The following is a 20,900-nucleotide window of genomic DNA, read 5'->3' on the forward strand; positions in this document are numbered from 1 at the left end:
GTCCGAGGTGATGTTTGTCAGCTGCATCACCCGGACCAATTAAAATACAGATTGTAAAGGAACGTCCACCGCATGTTCATCCATGACATTGCATCCAATGAGTAAAACAAATTATGAATTTTCAAAATTTGTTATTTTACGCATTATCAGAGGTCTTTGACAACTACCGAAGTAGTTGTCCAGTGCATAAAAAAATCCCAGTTCTTCACCTCGAATGGGAAAGTAACATGTGCCTCTCATTGATCGAGGGTATGTGTGTGGGAGTGCGTAAACACAGACATTTCCACAGTCCCCTGATAAAAAAAAACCATCAAAATATTCAAATAGTTCAATAAATTGTGTTTGTTTGGGGTTACACGCCGCGTGTATGTATCCGAGTCTCGATCTCTCGCACTTTATACCATTATCATGGTGCGGCCATCTTGACTTTCTCCCATAAACCAATGTTAAGTTTGGAAGAAAGTGCATTCTGCCGGCCAGCCAGGCTCCTTTAGTGGATGATCCATGCCTTACGATCTATGTTGGAGGTAACCCTGTTTCAGCCCCCAAAGATCCTAAAACTTATTGCGCTTTACGCTTAATATTTTGCCTGACCAATGTTTAATGATACCACAAGTTGTACTTAATTTGTGCATGCCATTAAGGTAGTGCATTCTGCTCGACCACCCATCGGGCTCCTAACTAGTGAATGATACCCATGCCTACATCCTTACGGACTATAAAGTGGATAACATATATGTTCTTGCCCCAGTTTTAAGTGGCAACAGGCCCCTGGTGACAGTTGATTTGGGTCGATGGCCCTAATTTGGGTCGATCGCCCAAATCAGTAAAGAGTAGCCCTCACCTTGGAATGGCCGTGGCCTATAATGTTAGGCAATCTCCGATTAAAAAATATATACACAACAAAAATAATAAGCCAAGGCTGGAGGGAGAAATAGTCTGGTTCCTATTTATACAATGAATGCCTAGCATTCATTTCTGTTGTTGGTTACAAGGAATAAGACCAAGATGGTGGCAGCATCTTAAAGGCAGTGGACACTACTGGTAATTACTCAAAATAATTTTTAGCATAAAACCTTTCTTGGTGACGAGTATAATGGGGAGAGGTTGATGGTATAAAATACTGTGAGAAACGGTTCCCTCTGAAGTGCCATAGTTTTCGAGTAGAAAGTAATTTTCCACGAATTTGATTTCGAGACCTCAGATTTAGAACTTGAGGTCTCGAATTCAACCATCTAAATGCACAGAACTTCGTGTGACATGGGTGATTTTTCTTTCATTATTATCTCGCAAGTTCGAAGACCGATTGAGCTCAAATTTTCACAGGTTTGTTTTATGCATATGTTGAGATACCCCAACTGTGAAGGCTAGTCTTTGACAATTACCAATAGTGTCCACTGCCTTTGGTCCATAGTTATTGTACACCACTGAGCCAAGGGCCAGATACATGTTGTGTATAGGCCAACCGATGTACACAAGTATCGACTCTCAATGGTTTTTGCACTTTAAAAGCCTTTGCTCGTATCGACCAAGAAAGTCGATGGTTTTCCTCAAAGATCCAAATTTTGATTTTTGATTGATATATTTTTGCGGAAATCGAGCACGGTCCAGCGATAGGTTTCAGTTAATATAGTTACTAATGTTTAACTCACTGTAGGCCAATTCAGGTTATCAATCACTGTTTCCTTCGATATAAAAGAAGAAAACAGGGTATAAAAGAAGAAAACAGGGTAATGCTCTAGCACTAAAACCTAATACTCGTCGTCGGCTGTGGTGGTCCCTATAACTTTAAAAAGGTTACTTTGAGAGCCATTTATAACAATCACTTGACAAAAAATTGTTTTCTGCACTTCATCACCACCATGAAGTTCTACATGATTTTGATGATGTTGATGTTGCCGTCATCAGGGCATGCAAAGTGTGTTTGTCCCAAAGGTTGGTCCGTCTACGCCAGGCACTGCTATCTTTACGTGTCACGACCGGAATTCTTCTACAATGCCGAAACAATCTGTCTTAGCAAGAGCCTCAACGGTCGCGAATCCCACCTCGCTTCGGTACTAGATGATGGGGAATCGGATTTCATCGCGGAGTTAGCCGAGAGGACATATTTCTGGATAGGTCTTAAAGGCTACTATAGCTACTCCTCGTGGCAATGGACCGACGGAGAACCATACTTGTTCACCAATTGGGGTGTAAGCTACCCATCCAGTTTATATCCATCTGATGAGAACTGTATTCTCATGTACCCAACTGTTCCTAATCGAAAGTGGTCTAATTATTTGTGTTCAAACACTAAGTATCCGTACGTGTGCAAGATGTTACAGCGATACCAACACCGACCGAGTGACTAACAATGGAAACCTTTGAAGGAACAATTGGGGTAGAAGTAGAAGGAGGACCGTAGAGCAATCTCCAAGTTAACACTCGGAGTGTGAATCTATCCATCATAAAACTGCTATCGACACTGACCAATATATTAACTCCAACCATATAGAGAAAGATGCTCCAACCACGCAGGGAAGTCAAACTCTCACTAGGATATCATCATCAATCTCGTTCACCCACCCTTCAACCTTCAACCAATAAGAACTAATACAAATGTTACCACTCAATTTTGTCTACTTGCCACACCACACCACACAACTTACATGTCCTTTGGGGAGTTTGTTGCAGTAATCGACAGATACAGATAACAATGTTTGGGGAAAGATACTCCTAAACGCCAACAAAAACGCCAGCAAAATGTGACAGTTGTTCTTGAAACATTGGGTGCGTTCGTTTAGCTTCCCTGGGTCGACCCCCGTGTGTAGCGGTTTTTTTTCACCAGGACGAACGTAGGTAATTATCTGCACACGTTCGTCCTGGAAAAAGAAAACGCCACACACCGGGGTCGACCCGGGGAAGCTAAACGAACGCACCCACTAGAAGCCCAGTCCCGCCACACCTAGCCTGAACATTCTGACGTCACACTTCAAGGCTCGTGAATAACGCCAGAGAGTGACCTCTAGCGTAGGTCAGTCCCCGTCCATAATCACCTTTCGTGCAGCTGCAAACGTCACCTCGGACCAGTCAAAACGCAGATAGAAAGTTTACGTCACTGCACTTTTATCCAATGAATTCACTGGCTTTGAAAAGCAAGCACATGTCTTGAAAGAAACTTTGAATGAACACTTTGTGTACAACAAAGTTATTGAACCACTTTTACATTTAACATCTTCCGAATTTTAACCACGATCCAATTCGCCAGTGTTTTCACTTTCCAGAGGTATATAGCAAAGTAAACCACTGTTTTTTTAACCGTTCAATTGTTTTAATCCAATGAGGTGTATACCGTCAGACGAACCTTATTAAATGTGGTCTCATCTACCTTATTAATGTGGTCTCATTTATGACAATCAACGCATGAAGAATAATAATTACTGACAATAACGCTTCTCAAATTCAAATTATGGGGCATGTATTTTTACATAACGGACTTACTTCGAAGTATATTTCACAAAATGTTCCAAACTATCGAAAGCTGCTGTAAAGGCTTTCTAACCAAATGGTTTTATTGCCATTCATTTTGAGAGTGATTATAATACCAAACGTAATACTTTCATTTTAACCATTGAAGGACAATCTAAAATTCTGTCCAGCTGGTCAGTTTATGGAGCTCCACTGCTGTACATGTAAATCACTGATTGATATTGCTTCGTATTGTTAGTATTAAAAGTCCCAAAGAGTCGAGGACACAAGTGAAGAAACAGCCGAGTGACCATGTCGTTAGTATTGTTATTTATAGCATTGAATAAAATACCAAAGGCAAAACTGACTGAGTAAATTTTAAATGATTTGTGGTTGAACCATGGAGGTAGAAATAGAGAGAAATGTTTACCAGCAGAGCGGGATTTCAACCTACGCCTTTACACACAAGTGACATTGTAATGTTGTGGTTTGTTTTGTTTTGTGTGTTTTTTGGTGGGTTTGTGGTTTTGTTTGTTTGAGGGGGTTTATGTGGGGAGTTGGGGTATGTTCAGACCCATTTCTTGCTATTTTTTTTCTTTATTAACAAAGGAACTTGCTTGGCAGAATTTTCAGCTAAACGGCTTTATGAAATTGGCCCCTGGTCACACCATCTCAGCATGCTGTAGCATGTGCAACAAATAATGTGCTACTAAAGCTAAATCAATCGCGAGACTTATCTCTGTCCTCACAGGTACCCATTTTACCCCTGGGTGTAGAGAAGCAATTCTGTTGAAATGTCTCGCTCAGGGACACAACTTTCACGACAGGGATTTGAACCCACACTATACTGAACAGAAACACCAGGGTACAATGTCATAGGGCTGCTTAAAGGAACACGGTGCCTTGGGTCGGACGAGTTGGTCTTTGAAAAGCGTTTGTAACCGTTTGTTTTAAAATGCCTGTGATTAGAAAGATATTTTAAAAGTAGAATATAATGATCCGCACAAGTATCACTCGAAATTGCGTGGTTTCCCTTTTACCTCGTCGACTAACAAAGTCGGCCATTTATGGGAGTCCATGGCTGACCGTGTTAGTTCGTAAAGTAAAAGGAAAACCACGCAATTTCGAGGCAAACTTGTGTTGATCATTGTATTCTACTTTTAAAACATCTTTCTACCAGTATGCATTTTATAACAAACGGTTATAACGCTTTTCATCGACCAACTCGTCCGATCCAAGGCAACATGTTCCTTTAAACAAAACATATCAGGCACATTTTGTACATGTGACATAGTAGTTTGGCTGGTAACCTTAATCTGGTAAGCATGTTTTTGCTGTGCTTAGCTGCTTTTTGTGCTAAAGCAGATCTATGAATCTGGGCCTAGAGCTGTGGGTGATCTTATCCGCTCGGCGCACGACACCCCATAAAACCAGCCAAGTATCACTTCGGATGTCGTTGTTTAAAGCATGGCTAGCACCCGATGCAGTCAATGTTGGCATACTATGGATTACACGCCTATTTGAACAGTCACTCACTTCCCAACCAGTTCAATATTATGAATTATGAATGATTTACTCTAGGGTTGTCACTGTTGACATTTCAGTCAATTAGGAACCATCAAATGAAGGGCAGGATTAATTATTCAAGATATTGCGTCAATTTCAACTAAACAAAGATAACTAAAAACTTTCCCACAAAGCTACCAATCATTTTTTTTTATTTTATATATATACACACAACACACAACTATATATAATAAACACGCACAATAATGATCCCTAAATATTAATAAACATTTTGAACTGGCATCATCTCCCTCTCTTGACTTTGTTCTTTTTGATTACAGAAACCAAAGACTACTAGAGATAGAAGAATGCATTTCCTCTTCGACTTCAAGTTGTTACTTCTACTAGCAGGTATCGTGCACTACGGGCATGCAGGCTGTCTCTGCCCGCTGGGATGGGATGCTTACAGACGGCATTGCTATCTGTACGTGGAACAACAAGAGACTTTCAACACCGCCGAGAGCAACTGCAACGCCCGGGCGCAAGGCGGCCGAGAGTCCCATGTCACCTCGGTACTGGACACGGACGAAGCTGCGTTCCTCGCTGGGTACATTCAGCACGGTAGTGCCTGGATCGGGTTTACGGACATCGCCATAGAAGGGAACTGGGTGTGGCAGGACGGTCAACCCACCGGGCCCCAAGACTGGTGGTATCCTAACCAACCTGATAACGCAGCTGGTAACGAGGATTGTGTCCACATGGGGGCTAATATGGGTTGGAATGATTACCCTTGTCATTATAAGTTACCTTATATCTGCAAGATGCTTCAACGATACCAGTACCGACCTCACCGATAATAAAACTGCAATACCCACTTCAGCTTAGTTGAACACTCCCTGAAATTATGTTGATACATGTTCAACTTAAAGGTATGGTCATAGGTTGGCGAGTAGGCCTACTCCATAACATGAGTGACTATAACAAAAATTATAACAAAATTACTTGGAAAAGCACTGCAGCTGTTGATACTATAAACTTTTTTGAGACAGAATTCTCTTCAAAATAATGTGGTCGCTGGATATATTTTTTACTCCAGAAACAATAAATCTGAAGAAAAAAAAACTGGTTCATACATGAATCGTTCCCACCCTTTCCGCTGCGGCCAGAGATGCAGTTGGTATCTCCTGCCACCTCGCTAAACGTGGATGGATTCGACGTTCGTGTTAAAATACCGGGACAGTTTTCGGTTGTTTTCTCAACAAGTAGACGCTATGTTCAGCTGAAACTTACACATGCAACTTTTATTGGATTTTTCTTGATAAATTTCCTTATAAATCAGGATTACGTAGAGAAAAAAACAAACAAGGACCACACGTTTTGAAGCTAACCGTTTCTGAGCTACGGATAAAGCAGACAGCTGAAGCATTGAAATTTGTAGAAGCCCACACCGTCTTTGGTGTTACCAAGAGAAACAACTATCTCTAAAATTATCGAATAAAAACTGTGTTGAGTATTACACACTTTTAAACTTTTGTGTATTATTTTCCTCAACAAGAGAGCCCATTACTTTTAGTAAAATGCATCTCATTCAATTCATTTATTTACATATATTATTGTTGAGTTTGATGCTAATACTTTCTAGAATGGCTTACTTTGAACATGGAGCTATAAAAAGTAGCTCTATGCTTTCAAAGACAAACACTTTGCAACAGACTAGACTCATTTGTAATTTATTTTAAAAACATATCTAATTTATTTCACAAGTATAACATTGTGATATATACATGTACGTCTTGTTGACAAACAAACCTTTCTTGGGCTGTACATTTCTTTACGAAATATTTGTTTAAATAGAAGAAATCACTAAATAACTATTTGTATACCATGGGTCGATTAGGTTAGAGACAAAGAGTTAGGTTAGGACTAGTTCTAGAAGGTATTACACACTAAAGGCTAGGACTAGTAACTCGTCCTAACTCGAGATGAGACTAGTCTTAACTCTTTGTAAAATCCACCCAGCTCATACAACTGTACAGTACTACGAATACAACTGGACAGTACAAACGCTTCACTCAATTGCTTCTGAGAGCATTTCAATTCATAGTTAAAAGGCATCGGGCACTATTGGTAGTTACACAAAATAATTGCTAGCATAAAAAAATTACTTGGTAACGAGCAATGGAGAGCTGTTGATAGTATTAACTTTGTGAGAAACGGCTCCCTCTGAAGTAACGTAGTTTTTGAGAAAGAAGTAATTTCTCACTAAAATATTTGAATTGATTTCGAGACCTCAGCCGAGGTCTCGAAATCAAGCATCTGAAAGCACACAACTTGTGCGACACGGGTGCTTTTGTTCTTCCATTATTCCCTCGCAACTTCAACGACCAATTGAGTTCAAATTTTCACAAGTTTGTTATTTTATGCATATGTTGGGATACACGAAGTGAGAAGACTGGTCTTTAATATTTACCAAAGGTACCCAGTGTCTTTAAATACTAAAAATCTAGACGTGTCTGTAAAAGAAGTTAAATTTGCATCAGGTATATATTTCAATATAACAGCATAGTTTTACCCATACACCAACGTGTGGTTACACTCTGCATTCTCAGATAATTCTTTATGCCAATTCATTAAACCATTGCAGTATAACCGCTGCTATAAAACTACCTCTAGCTACCAGGCAATCTCAATGGTGGGTAAGATGCTGCTCTAGAATTGCAAAGGCGTGGGTTCCCATCCCACCCAAGTAATATGCATGAGATTTTTGATCACATAACTCTGGAAAGTACTCTGGAGTATACAGTGCTCAATACACAATGGTGTAAGGATAAAACCAAATAGAAGTGGCTCATTTAATAGTAGGCATTCATTGAAGACCATAATATTCTCTAAATATACTCTCATAATATTCTCTACATAGTGCACTTTTTAAAAAACTCCTAGGGTCAGAATTGCCGCGGATTCTTAGTCCAGTGGTGCCTGACACAATATTTCCATAAAATACGCTATAATAATTCACTATGGGTACTTCTCCAAAAGTTACACCCTCCTTAAAGGCACTGGACATCATTGGTAATTACTCAAAATATCTGTGAGCATAAAAACTTGGTGAGAGCAATGGAGAGCTGTTGATAGTATAAAACAATGTGCAAAACGGCTCACTCTGAAGTTATGTAGTTTTTGAGAAAAAGGTAATTTCAGCTGAAGCCTTTTATTATGCATCTGAAAGCACACAAGGGTGTTTTTTCTTTCATTATTCTTTTGCAAATTTGATGACCAATTAGCCTAAAAGCATATGTTATTTTTATGTGGGGAAACACCAAGTGAGGATACTGATCTTTGACAATTACCAATAAAGTCCAGTGACTTTAATCCAGGTCTTTTTTCATGATACAAGTCTTGGGTAGTGATAAAGGTGTCCAGTGCCTTCAATTTAAAATTCAAACTGACTGCAACATAAAAATACACTATCAAAATATCATGATCAAACCGACCAACACTGATGTTGCTTGTGTTTGACTAAAGCCAGCCTCAGGTCAACCTACGATTTTCTTGCGCCCACAACAAACCGTCGGCAACACGCAGACAAATTATGCTCAGGTCACAACAACTGAAAAATCGTGCGCCTGCGATTGGTTCCCGACCGTCGGGATCACGTTGTACAGGTTGAAATTGTTCTACTCTTGCGACTATTAAATATTTCAAGCGGCGACTGTTTCAAATTGTCTTAAAATCATCGCAGTTACGCTCGTAAATAATTGCCAACTCAAAAGTTCCTGATGGTTTTAGCTCAGGAACAGTGTGATCCTGAAAAGTCAGTCGCCGACTGTTTTTTGTTGACGCAAGGTCGATCTGAGGCCGGCTCAAATGGCAGGAGATGCTGCAATGGGTGTTCTGTGTTCTGGTTTGTCTTTGACTTCTTCGACTTTCCATGCTGAGCTACAAAAATGAAAAGCAGAAGTGGGGATGTTTTGATCATTTTGTTTTTGGCACTTTGTTTCCACCTATGACCTACTCTAACTAACTGGCTTAGAACAGTCCCTTTCAATCCAAGTCTTTTGATAGATGACCAAGGTTATACTCAAACAAAAATGGAATAATAATAATATAATAAAACCATTCTTATATAGCGCATATCACCGTGATGTCCCTATGCGCTGAAGGACCAATAATGTCATATTTACTGGATGTATGGAACTCTGCAAACTCCCTCAAGGGGAGATGAACACCAAGTTGGGAACAGCCATGAATTGCAAAAATAAAGAAACTGTGATTCAGTAACTAGACGACAATACTCATTCTAGTCACTGTGAAATCTGCATGTTTGTGTGTCTGTATGTTAGGGATGAGGAGGGGGGGGGGGCAGAGAACATTAATTGGGGATTTTTTTTAATTTCTTTTTTTATTGTGGTGGGGGGAGGGGGGAATTCCCACCTTTGCCCACCTCCACCCCCAAATCAGTATTGGATGTTTCAATGAAATCTATACATGCAGAGCAATAAAGTTTTATTGTGATAATTATTACAGCCTCCCTAAAGACTGAACCATACTTTTGTGGTCTTTTTTTTGGGGGGGGGTAGCCATTTTTCGTTGTGCAAATTGAGGAACATTGAATTGAACTGAACTGATCACTCACCGTAGCGTTGAGTCTATCCCTGACAGCAGCCCTCCGTTTGGCAGGGTCAAAGTTGAAAGGTCATTTACTCCGGAGTTATTCTCCTCTGGTGTTGAAGTCCTACACTGGTCAAGTTCTGTAGCCGCTGCAGCTGTAAGCACACAAGGAAATAATGGCTTTAGGATACATAAATGCTACAACTATCCAACCTACAATCCCGGCCAAAATGCTCAGGTCATGTAACAATAAACATACATTTCTTTTCAACGCATCCAATCGGGGCCCAAATTCATAGAGATGCTTAAAGGCACTGGACACAATTGGTAATTACTCAAAATAATTGTTAGCATAAAAACTTACCTTGTCACAAGCAATGGAGAGCTGTTGATAGTAGGCCTATAAAACATTGTGAGAAACAGCTCCCTCTGAAGTACTTTAGTTTTTGAGAAAGAAGTACTTTTTCACTAAAATATTTGAATTTGGTTTTGAGACCTCAGAATTAGATTTTGAAGTCCTGAAATCAAGCATCTGAAAGCACACAACTTTGTGTGACTATGGTGTTTTTTCTTCCATTATTATCTCTCAACTTCGACGACCAATTGAGTGCAAATTTTCACAGGTTGTTTTTTTGTGCATATTTTGAGATACACCAAGTGAAAAGACTGTTCTTAGACAATAACCAAAGGTGTCCAGTGTCTTTAAGCAGAATATATTGCTTAACAATCATCTGCTAAGCAGAAACAAGCAGGATACTAGGAAGAATCTATAAATAAATAGTAAACTTGCGGGTACAATCATTTGTAAATCTCTTTTGTGTGAGTGTTAGCTCTGAGAAGAGCCGGTTTGGTCTCGATGTTTCGAACAGTATACTGAAGAGCCGGTTTGGTCTCGACGTTTCGAACAGTAAACTCTGCTCGTCTTCAGGAGAAGGAAAATTAGTACTGAAGGGCTGTAGTTTTTTTAAGAAATGAGTAAAACAAGTCACAACAATTATTTTAGCAAGTAAATTTCTTTTCGTGACATTGTTTTACTCATTTCTCAAAAACTACACCACCTTAGCAACTAATAATTTAAGGTACGCTTTCTACTATCATTATCTTCAAACGGTGTAAGTTTTATGTATATCTGCAGACATTGTGTTTTGTGTTACAAAAAGTACCCCATTATCTTTGAATAGCTTTATGAAATTGGGCCCTGGACTCACCATACTTCAACTTGACCTTCCGCAGCTTCAGCTGGTACTCGGACGACCTAGACGAAGGAAGAAATGTGATGTCCGCAGCTCTGGATTGTTCACCGGTTAACAGAAGAAGATCCTTGGAGTTTGATACTGTGCATAGACCGAGGGGTCTCTCGTGGTTCGATAAATTAAAATCCTGAAGAGAAAAAATAATAAAAGAATCGCACATCTTTATCTGAGGAAAGTAATGTTTTTGTCTTGAGGGATTGTATGCATTTGATAATTGGAACCCACTGTTTGTTTTGATCCTATGTAGTCTCAGATACCATAAAACTAACCTGGGAAAACTTCATTTCAAAAGATGGTTGCGTTTTTGAGTTTTCGCCGATTATCCAGAGTGGTTATATCCATGACGGAAGAATATTCCTGAATTGGAATACACAAGCTGAGAAGCGTTACTGTCCGTGAAGCTTCTCGGATTAAAATTTTATGGAATAAAAAGTGCAAAAATAGTTAATGGCCTGACGTTTCGACCCTAGCAGAGTCTTTCTCGAAGGCTAAATGACAACACAACAAATATGAACAAGTAACTAAGTGAAACATAAGCAGGGAAGTTGAAATACATGAATGGGGTTAGAAAGCATACATAAAAAAGCAGGGGGTAAACAATGAATAGGGGGACAAAAAGGGGGGGGGGGTGAAGGGAAGGGACTGGCTTGACCACAAGCAAGAAGATGGAAACACAAAGGGTGGTGAGGTTGGGTAAAAAGTAATTTATTAGTGAATGAGGCTCAGGCTAAAAGGCTTTGGGGAAAAAGGAGACGGCAAAACAAAAGTTTTATTAGTCGTTTCCTTCTTGAATGTTCAGACCATGGGGTTGAAAAAGTGATCTTTTTCCGTAACCACATTTCTTCAAAGTGAAAAGTTATTATGATACATTGTCTGCCCGTGGTCAGCCTTTTTGGGAATCAAAATGCATTTCATTTAAAGATGGTTTGCGTCTAACTGCACATGCATCGCTTAAACTGTGCACTGCACAGCAACACTAAGGGAAACTATCACGACCAATATTTAAATTGTGTCAACAGATAATACTTACAAGTGTTTGTCTTCCTCTTAGTTGTTTCCCCTGATCCACTGATGCTTGATATGATTTTGTCTGAGTGTTACTACCAACAACTAGAACACCACTCAATCTCTATCAGATAAAAAAGAGAAAACAGTAGTTGTCACATCAATGCAAAAAGGGCGGTGTGACGTGGCTGAGTGGTCTAGTTCACCAGACCCAAGCTCTGGTGTTGTCAGCAGCAGGGTGTGGTTTTAATACCCGGTCATGACCCTTGTGCCCATAAGTAAAAAGTTGGAAAGGTAGGGCATTCTGCTCTACCAACCAGGCTCCTAGTGGATGATACCCATGCCTATATATGTATCATCATTACAGACTGTGAAAAGGGTAACCAATTCAGCCTCATGAGCAGGGCCCAATTTCATAGAGCTGCTAAGCACACAAATTTGCTCAGCATGAAATTTCTGCCTGGATAAAAACAGGATTACCAACAAAATTTCCATTTGTTGCATATTTCTTGTTACTGGTATTCAGCTGTTGTTTGCTTAACCTGAAAATCACGTGGTAAGTTGGTTGGTAATCCTGTTTTTATCAAGGAAGAAATTTCATGCTAAGCAAATTTTTGTGCATAGCAGCTCTATGAAATTGGGCCCAGGTGGCAATGTGGTGGCAGTTGATTTGACAGCCAGTAAGTGTAGCCCTCACCTTGAAGTGGTCGTAGGGCCTTGTGATGTTAGACTATCTCTCACAAAAAATTAATCTGAAAGGTTGTACAACAAGAGAGGCCCTTGTCGTTGTTAAAACCATTTTTCACAGTGCAAAAAGGTAATTTCTTAAAACAAAACTCATTCTTATTATCTGAGAAATAATTGTTGCAATTTCTTTGCTCGACCAATCCTTTCTAATAACACTTATACCGATTTAATTTCTTACCTGATAAACTAGAAGGTCAGGATTAAGAATACAAGGCAGACTCAAGGAAGAGATGATGCTTTCTTCAGCGTCTTCAGAGATTAAATTTCTGTTTCTTCCGAGATGGACTAATACAAGTTGAGAGGATTCTGATATGGGCTCCTGGAATGGACAAAAACAAACACCAAAATGTTTAAAGGCAGTGGACACTATTGGTAATTACTCAAAATAATTATTATCATAAAACCTTTCTTGATTACGAGTAATGGGGAGAGGTTGATAGTATAAAACATTGTGAGAAACAGCTCCCTCTGAAGTAACGTAGTTTTCGAAAAAGAAGTAATTTTTCACGAATTTGATTTCGAGCCCTCAGATTTAGAATTTGAGGTCTCAAAATCAAGCATCCGAAGCATTTTTCGTGCGACAAAGGCATTTGTTTCTTTCATTATTATCTCGCAACTTCGACGATCGATTGAGCTCAAATTTTCACAGGTTTGTTTTTTTATGCATATGTTGAGATACACCAAGTGAGAAGACTGGTCTTTGACAATAACCAATAGTGTCCAGTGTCTTTAAGGGTTTTTATCTGATTATTACTAATGCTCCAAACCCTCTCACCCCTCTCCCTTCCTCCCGCAGGTCATCTGCCCCTCAAAGACAACAACCGGAATCGTAAATACCGTTACACCAAGTGAGAAGACACAAGTAGTCTTTGACAATTACCAATAGTGTCCAGTGTCTTTAAACTATCTCAGGGCTGGAACAAAAAATAAACCACAAGGGAAACTTCTATTGCAGTTACCTGTTGCTTTTGTTTTAATTTCAACTCCGGCCTGGCTCCAAGTGCCACTGGATTCACTCTTAGACTTGTTAGATCTATAGTCTCTGCTGCTTCAGGCTGATTGGCGAGGTCCACCTCACCGGACCTCCCATCAGCCAATCTCAAATCACCATTCCTACTTGTCGCTTTGTCTCCAGCAGATCTCAAGTCTGATTCTTGCTCCTTGTGAGAATCTCCGCCTGACTTGGATGACTCTTCTTGAGTCCGCAGGCAGTCTGAGTCTGACTTCTTATCAGATGTCTGGTTTCCGCCTCCTCTTCTGCGGAACAAAGCAGTGACATCAATGGGGCCAGATCGTTTCAGAATCTCTTTCGTGAGTGCACTATCTACACCACTGATAGTATCCACGCACTTCAGCTCACTTTGACCTTTCAACTCCGACCTGTTTTCCTCTGACCTGTTCGCCTCTGACCTGCTTTCAAGCAAGACATTTGATTGATGACAATCCTCTGTAGTGCTTTTAATCATGAACTCTGCAAACGGCGTTGCTTCGAACATGTCCTCTTTGGATTGGTTCAACAAACGCGCCAATGGCAGGTCAAGGGTCACTGCTACAATGTCAGGTGTCACTGACACTATTTTCCTGATTGGTCCGGAGAAACTGTAAGTTAAAGAAATTTGAAATAAATGTTTTAAGAGGAATTCTATTCAAAATCAATTGTAAGCCATACATTTAATTGTAGTATCTTTCAGAATAGCCCTAAATGTTAATCCAAACGGAATTTGGATTCTCAGATTACAAAATGAAATGAGGATTTGGGTTTTGCTCCCATTTGAAGTTTACCACCTACATCGAGAATTCAACACTTTATATGAGAGCACTATGTGTTCATTGCCAGAAAGATGAAAAAAAAAAAACTTACAACAGTTTTGGGTTGAACAAAAACAAACTGCCGAGAGTGGGACTTGAACCCAAGATCTCCGAATTAAAGTACAGGCGCTCAACCAACTGAGCTGTCCAGCTCTAGTATGGCTGCTCTCCATGTTTTGTCAATATCTTTGTTTGGGGGTGCCAGTCAGTAGTCGGACAAATCGATTTATTACTCACTTCTGTATTGTTTTATCTACCACCAACTGATTGTTGCCATCTAACTCACACACCTATAGTTTGAGAAAAACAGAAAAACATCAATTAAAATACATATTGTGCAATTGCAGTTATTGATCCTAAACACTTCATCCCAACAATACATTTGGGGTGTTTTTTGGCGACCATGACCAGAAACAAGTTTTCGACGTGTAAAGTTCACTGGCTGACACCATTTCCGAGAGCTACGCGAAAACGGGTCAGTAGCGAGAAAAAGTTTATGATGTAGGTACATCTCTTGAAAGGTTGTGTTTCTTAAAATATTCACCCTTCATTTTATTTTCAAGTGATGGAACTTAATTTACATTATTTAATTGTTATGCTCTGCTTATCCTGTTAATATACAGAAATGATGAGTGCTTTAATATACCCCTAAGGATGAGACGTGAGTATTATCATTAGAATACAATCAATAAAATTGTCTAATTGAAATGAATCTGTGACCTTTTAAAGCTGACTTCATATGATCATGATAATAATTCACTCACAATAAGTTTTGATCCAAGAGCAACAATGACCTTTGACCCATCCAGGGACCATACTCCTGCTGTGATTCTTTGATGTGTGTTTAAAGGTAGAGTCTTGACTGAATCTTTCTCTGGGTCGACTAATAGAAGCTGGTCCCTGCTTAGGATAAGAAGAAGTGCTGTGGTGGGATGCCACATACAACCTGGGTGTGAAATTGGAAGAAAAACACATTTTTGGGAGTTAATGAAACTTCATCTTTGAGAGGGCAAGGCAGGGGCAAGGCCATTTTTTTATTTTGCAAAGGGTACTTCCAATGAAAGTTTTGCAGTCTAAAGAAAACTTTGGGAGGCCAGGTCTATAATCAGAACATTCCGAAAATTTCATAGAGCTGCTAAGCACAAAAATTTGCTAAGCATGAAATTTCTTCCTTGATAAAAACAGGATAACCAGCCAAATTTCCACGTGATTTTCAGGATAAGCAAACAACAGCTGAATACCAGTAACAAGCAATATGCAACAAATGGAAATTTAGTTGATAATCCTGTTTTTATAAAGGAAGACATTTCATGGTAAGCAAATTCTGGTGCTTAGCAGCTCTATGAAATTGGGCCCTGAAAGAATACAGGCTCCTAACTCAAAAAGGTTACTGCACCAAAAATTGTTGTAGAACAGAATCAAAACTCAAAATCAAGATATGTACACAATTTGTTTATTTTTCAAATATTAAATGTTGAGGTATTGTTATTAAACTGAAAAAAAACCCAAGAACGCCAGACTTGTCCGTTCATAAGTTTACTGGCCCGACACTACAACCACTGGCCTCAGGCCTCTGATCCAGCGTAAAGTTCAAACCCTGTAAATTACCCTGAATGTATTCAACCCCGTCAAGTGAAAGAGTGAAACAACATGATTGCATTTACATTACTTGTTGAATTTACTGATTACATTGAATAGATATGGTATTTTGGCTCTAGGAAATAAAGTAGTAATATTGTATTGAGTACAGGGGCCGACTCGAATCCCCAGCCGTGACACTGTGTCCCTGAGCAAGACACTTAACCATTACTTCGTCCTTCGGATGGGACGTAAAGCCGTTGGTCCCATGTGTTGTGTAACGCATGCAAAAGAACCCAGTGCACTTATCGAAAAGAGAAGGGGTCTGCCCCGGTGTTCCTGGTTGTGGCTGCTTAATGCGCCGTAGCACCTTGTAAACCCTTATAAGGTGCTAAATAATTGGGTCTCATAATTCATCGCTGCAATAACCTTTCTGAAAGTTTGTATATACTCAGCGCCTTGAGTACCTTGTTTGGTAGATACGTGCGCTATACAAGACTTCAATATTATTAGATACACATGGTGTACGCATAAACATTTTAATAAAAATTTCAACACAATGTTTTTAGTTTTGCACAGAAACTAGACTTTCGTAGGGAGGATATCATGACTAATTGGAGCAGTGTTTTTCAGGCCCTCCAAAAAAATGGTTGAAGCTCTTATTTGCACATACCTTGGGGAATTGCTTCTTCATGAATTTCTTTCACTCTGCTGAGTTTCAATTTCTGGGATTTGCTGGAAAGTAAAATGAGTATCTCTTTTTAGAATTTTATTAAACATGTTTTTAATCAAACTGGTCATACAAGCTACCATGGATGTCAACAATTGTCAAAAAAATAAGAAATGGATTTTCAGACAAATACTTGGACAATATAAAGTTGCATTCACTCAAATTCCAAATGTATAAATATTCACAAATAATTCCAAATTAATTACCCAGTCGGGTGATCCCTTTGTTCTCGGGAACATTACTAGATTGCATCTCCACCATGCAAAGTTTCCACTCCTAGTTATACTTACTCAAGTTGCACTTTCCATAAAGTGATAGACCTTGTGTGTTGCACACTCAAAAAGCATTGAGTTGAGTCTCCACTCCATGCCACCTGCTCCACTGAGCTACGAAAACAGAATAAGAAATTGTTGGGATGCATAGCTTTGACAGGGGTATAATAATTACAACTTGTTCTTTATTATAAGAACTATAACTAGTTCTTCTTGTGTATTGCAATTTGCATACATGTATGCAAGACAAATTCCCTCTACGGTAGCACCAATAAACTTAATTGCATTGAATTGAATATAAAGCGCATTTTACCAATAACCATATCCATGCGCTTTACATTAGTGCCCTGCAGTAGATTTCACCAAACTCTTCCTGACTTACTGGGCCAATAACATTCATTCTTTCTCAGCTCGGGTAGGAGTGTTGTTGTGTATGAGATCTGATATGTACATGGGAGCAGCGCCGCGAAGCGCCTTGAAGACGAGCAGAAGTATTTTGAACTGAATGCGTCTATCAATAGATAACCAGTGGAGTGAGGATAAGATGGGTGATATGTCTTCATTTCGGCGTGCTCTCTTGGTTATTCTTGCTTTTATGTTTGTGTTCTTTGAAACAACTGCAACCAAGTGATCACAATGTCCACAAAAACCTCTCAGATAATACTCACTTGAATTGCCCGAGGGTAGTAGGTGGGCATGCTGTGATTTCATCTTGATTCACAGAGATACTAGACAGGTTTACATGTTCACCATCGGACCAGACTAAACCGTGAACTGGATGAAAGGCTGCAGTGAGAAACAAAACAATATTGTTGTAGAGTTTAAACAAGATTAAACGAATGGAAAAGTTTCTGTATGGCGCCACCACTTTTTCATTCGATATGAAATAATATAGCATCTAATTTACCTCAATGAGATATCCCTTTTTGTAAAAAAAGGTGAAAAAGTGGTGGCGCCATACGGAAAGTTATCCAAAATAACTTGGTTGTGGTTGTCTATTGTGTAAGTCAACTGCTGCAGCAATTTCTCTTTGAAAACAAGAATCGAACACCAGTCAAAACTCTTTCCAAATGCCCAGCTGGCAAATTCATTGTTACTTTAATTCATTTTTTATTTATAATCCCACTTGACACGGGGCTAGCAAAACAACTACAACACAAGTCAGTTAGATTTTTAGAAGATACAATCCACAAAATATAACTATGTTTTTATGTATGATTATGAATGAGAAAATAAAACTGTGATACAAATTGTCAAAATTTTATAAATTTCCAAACCAGTGCAGTGCCAGTGAGTATCAAGGAGGAACAGGTGGCCAGCACCCCCTTTAGCCCTGGTAGAACAGAGGAGTCCAACCTGGGCTACACCCCCTTTTTATGCTTATCATGCTTATTGTGATGTTATGACTTATTCACCTACATAATACAAGTTCTAGGATGGTTTCATTATGTGCCTTCACGTTGAACAATAGTATATTGGAAACAACAGTACAGTGGCTCAACTAACTTTACGCTACAACTACACGAGGAGTTTTTTAAAGGCAGTGGACACTATTTGTAATTACTCAAAATAAATATTAGCATAAAACCTTTCTTGGTGACAAGTAATGGGGAGAGGTTGGTGGTATAAAACATTGTGAGAAACTGCTCCCTCTGAAGTGCCATAGTTTTGGAGAAAGAAGTAATTGTCCACGAATTTGATTTCAAGACCTCAAAAATAGCTCAAGTTTAGAAGTTGAGGTCTCGAAATCAACCATCTAAACGCACACAACTTCGTGTGACAAGGGTGTTTTCTTCTTTCACTATTATCTCGCAACTTTGATGACCGATTGAGCTCAAATTTTCACAGGTTTGTTATTTTAATATGCATATGTTGAGGTACATGTATACCAACTGTGAAGGCTAGTCTTTGACAATTACCAATAGTGTCCACTGCCTTTAAATTATTAAAATTAGATGATCACATTCACAAATCAACAATTAAATAACAACACAAAACACAGAAAGTATGCGTACCATTTTGTAAATGGTTGACATTCGCTCGTCGCGACTTCCCTCTGCCTAGAAACATCATTTTTCTTCGTCTAGCTAGTTCGTTTGCTGATATGATTGTTCAATGAACAGGCGACCGCGAGCGAATGCAGGCGCTCGATCGTCATCAGATTCAGATCAGTGCAGCAGTGGCTAGTTTTTCAGCATGTTCAGTTGCGCAACATCAGACAGAAGTTCAACAAAAGACCCAAACACTGCTTCAGTCGAAAGGTCTCTAACGAGCTCACTTGTCCTTTGATTTCTTCTTAAACTACAATCAAACTTTCTAAGGCCTAACTAAGGGTAAAGGTTTTAACTTCTGTTCTTGACACTACACACTAGAATTTCAGACAGACGACAGGGCAGCGCCATCTTGCATTGAACAATTCCAAACAAGTGAGGGCGGTACGACACATTGTCCGCGGTGGAATCTGGTGCAGCTATCAAAAAAGGAAAGGCTGGAAACTTATACTTTTATAGCGTGATGTTTCTTTCGTTTTGCCTTTTGCAAATAAAGCTTTTTTCATTAGATCTCTGCCCGCTGCTGACTGGCCCGTCCTATGTTTCAAGGGATCAACACTATACATAGAAAAGGGAAGATAGTGGCTGGCATAAAAATGTTTTCTCCATTTCGTAGCCCCTTCTCTTGTGTCAAGTATAGTAATGATTTGACTTGGATCAGACTGGTTTAATCTAACCAAAAAGCACTTGTTATCTAGTGTTTCGCACCAGGTTAAACTCACAGACATAAAGGTTCTTTATGTCTGCATAAAGGTTCTTTATGTATGTGGTTAAACTCCCATAGTAACCATTGCTAAATGCTAAATATAAAAAAATACTGTGGAAAAAATACCTGGTAAGTCTGCTGGTTGCAAAAGTGACCCCATAGACAAAACTTTTGCACCCCCCCCCCCCTCATAGTTTCGGCCACTGTGCTTGCCGCCTTGCTGGAAATCAGTGAGGTATCGTTAAGTTCAAATAATTACTAACAAACTTTTTGTAATGTGCATGCAGTCAAACCTTTTGATGTCAAGTTAACTTCGCCTTGTTTACAACCATACATCGGAGTTTCCAAAGGTTATCCGACCTTACTCGAACTCAAAAGACTAACTTGTTCCATATATAACAAAACAAATTCCCGTGAGAAATGAAACTCCGAGAAATTGAAATCAACGAGGCCAAGGCTATGTTCAAACTCCATTTTCTGCCCAGTTTCCAATGTTTCATAATTGGGCCGGGCTGATGAATGTAGAGTCCATTACCACTCTCCCGTCAACAATTGAGGTTACAAAGACTACATAACCATTTTTAACTAGCAGTGAATGCCAGGTTAGAATCGATTTAGTGGGGGATTATCCTGCCACAAAGGGGATTTGAAATGGGTTTCGGTTTTTTACCCCCAAAATGTCAGATCAAATCACGCTGGATACAATCGCAGAAAATCTCATTACCAACTTTCCGGTTGAAGGGGTGATGGTGCTGAAAATATCGTTTTATAATATCGTTTTCCGTGCGTTTGTTGCAGGCCTGCTACTTCGTTCTTGAAGGGGGAAGTAAACTTTTGTAAACTTCGCCTCTAGTGTAAATTGCTGTAGCATTTTATTTGCATTCTGATGTAACAAATAAATGTGTTCTCCCTGGGTTTTTTTTATGAATGGTAGCTGCAAAATGATAGGTCTTTAAATGATCTGTGTACCCTTTGGTAATTATAACATAACATAACATAACAATTAAAATTTATAATGCGCTATTCCATCAAGATCATAGCGCACTAGAAAGAAATTAACTTGGAAAAAGGTGAGTCTTAAGGACTTTACGAAAAGCAGATAGAGTATTAGATTCCCTAATGGCAGTAAAATTACAAAATTGTGTACTTCTTTAAGGCATTATTCTTCACGGGTGGACATTATTT

At 39.3% G+C, this 20,900-nt stretch overlaps 2 protein-coding genes across 2 annotated transcripts; one reads left to right on the forward strand and one right to left on the reverse strand.

Annotated features, from left to right (window-relative positions):
• Window positions 1-1,862: 1,862 nt before the first annotated feature.
• LOC117296663 (C-type lectin lectoxin-Thr1-like) lies at window positions 1,863-5,810 on the forward strand. The gene is made up of 2 exons (XM_033779691.1): window positions 1,863-2,192; window positions 5,295-5,810. Exons 1-2 carry the CDS (start codon window positions 1,863-1,865, stop codon window positions 5,808-5,810), a joined length of 846 nt encoding a protein of 281 aa, XP_033635582.1.
• A 4,510-nt stretch (window positions 5,811-10,320) lies between these two features.
• LOC117296664 (WD repeat and coiled-coil-containing protein-like) lies at window positions 10,321-19,332 on the reverse strand. Its single transcript, XM_033779693.1, has 11 exons — window positions 18,974-19,332; window positions 17,627-17,744; window positions 16,977-17,072; window positions 16,630-16,691; window positions 15,143-15,324; window positions 14,616-14,668; window positions 13,529-14,168; window positions 12,748-12,888; window positions 11,848-11,946; window positions 10,773-10,944; window positions 10,321-10,331 (listed from the first exon to the last, which is right to left on the reverse strand). Exons 1-11 carry the CDS (start codon window positions 19,029-19,031, stop codon window positions 10,321-10,323), a joined length of 1,632 nt encoding a protein of 543 aa, XP_033635584.1. The 5' UTR covers window positions 19,032-19,332.
• Window positions 19,333-20,900: the final 1,568 nt, after the last annotated feature.

This window comes from Asterias rubens, chromosome 11 (assembly GCF_902459465.1).
Source record: "Asterias rubens chromosome 11, eAstRub1.3, whole genome shotgun sequence".
Taxonomy (NCBI): Eukaryota; Metazoa; Echinodermata; class Asteroidea; order Forcipulatida; family Asteriidae; genus Asterias; species Asterias rubens.

Excerpts from the sequence above, each read along its gene's own strand:
- LOC117296663 (XM_033779691.1), top strand. The coding sequence starts at position 1,863 with ATGAAGTTCTACATGATTTTGATGATGTTGATGTTGCCGTCATCAGGG. Across the intron at positions 2,193-5,294 it reads ACTTGTTCACCAATTGGGGT|AAACCAAAGACTACTAGAGA; the intron begins GTAAGCTACCCA and ends TTTTGATTACAG.
- LOC117296664 (XM_033779693.1), bottom strand. The coding sequence starts at position 19,031 with ATGATGTTTCTAGGCAGAGGGAAGTCGCGACGAGCGAATGTCAACCAT. Across the intron at positions 17,745-18,973 it reads TGTCAACCATTTACAAAATG|CCTTTCATCCAGTTCACGGT; the intron begins GTACGCATACTT and ends TTCTCACTGCAG. Across the intron at positions 15,325-16,629 it reads TGAAGAAGCAATTCCCCAAG|GTTGTATGTGGCATCCCACC; the intron begins GTATGTGCAAAT and ends TTTCACACCCAG.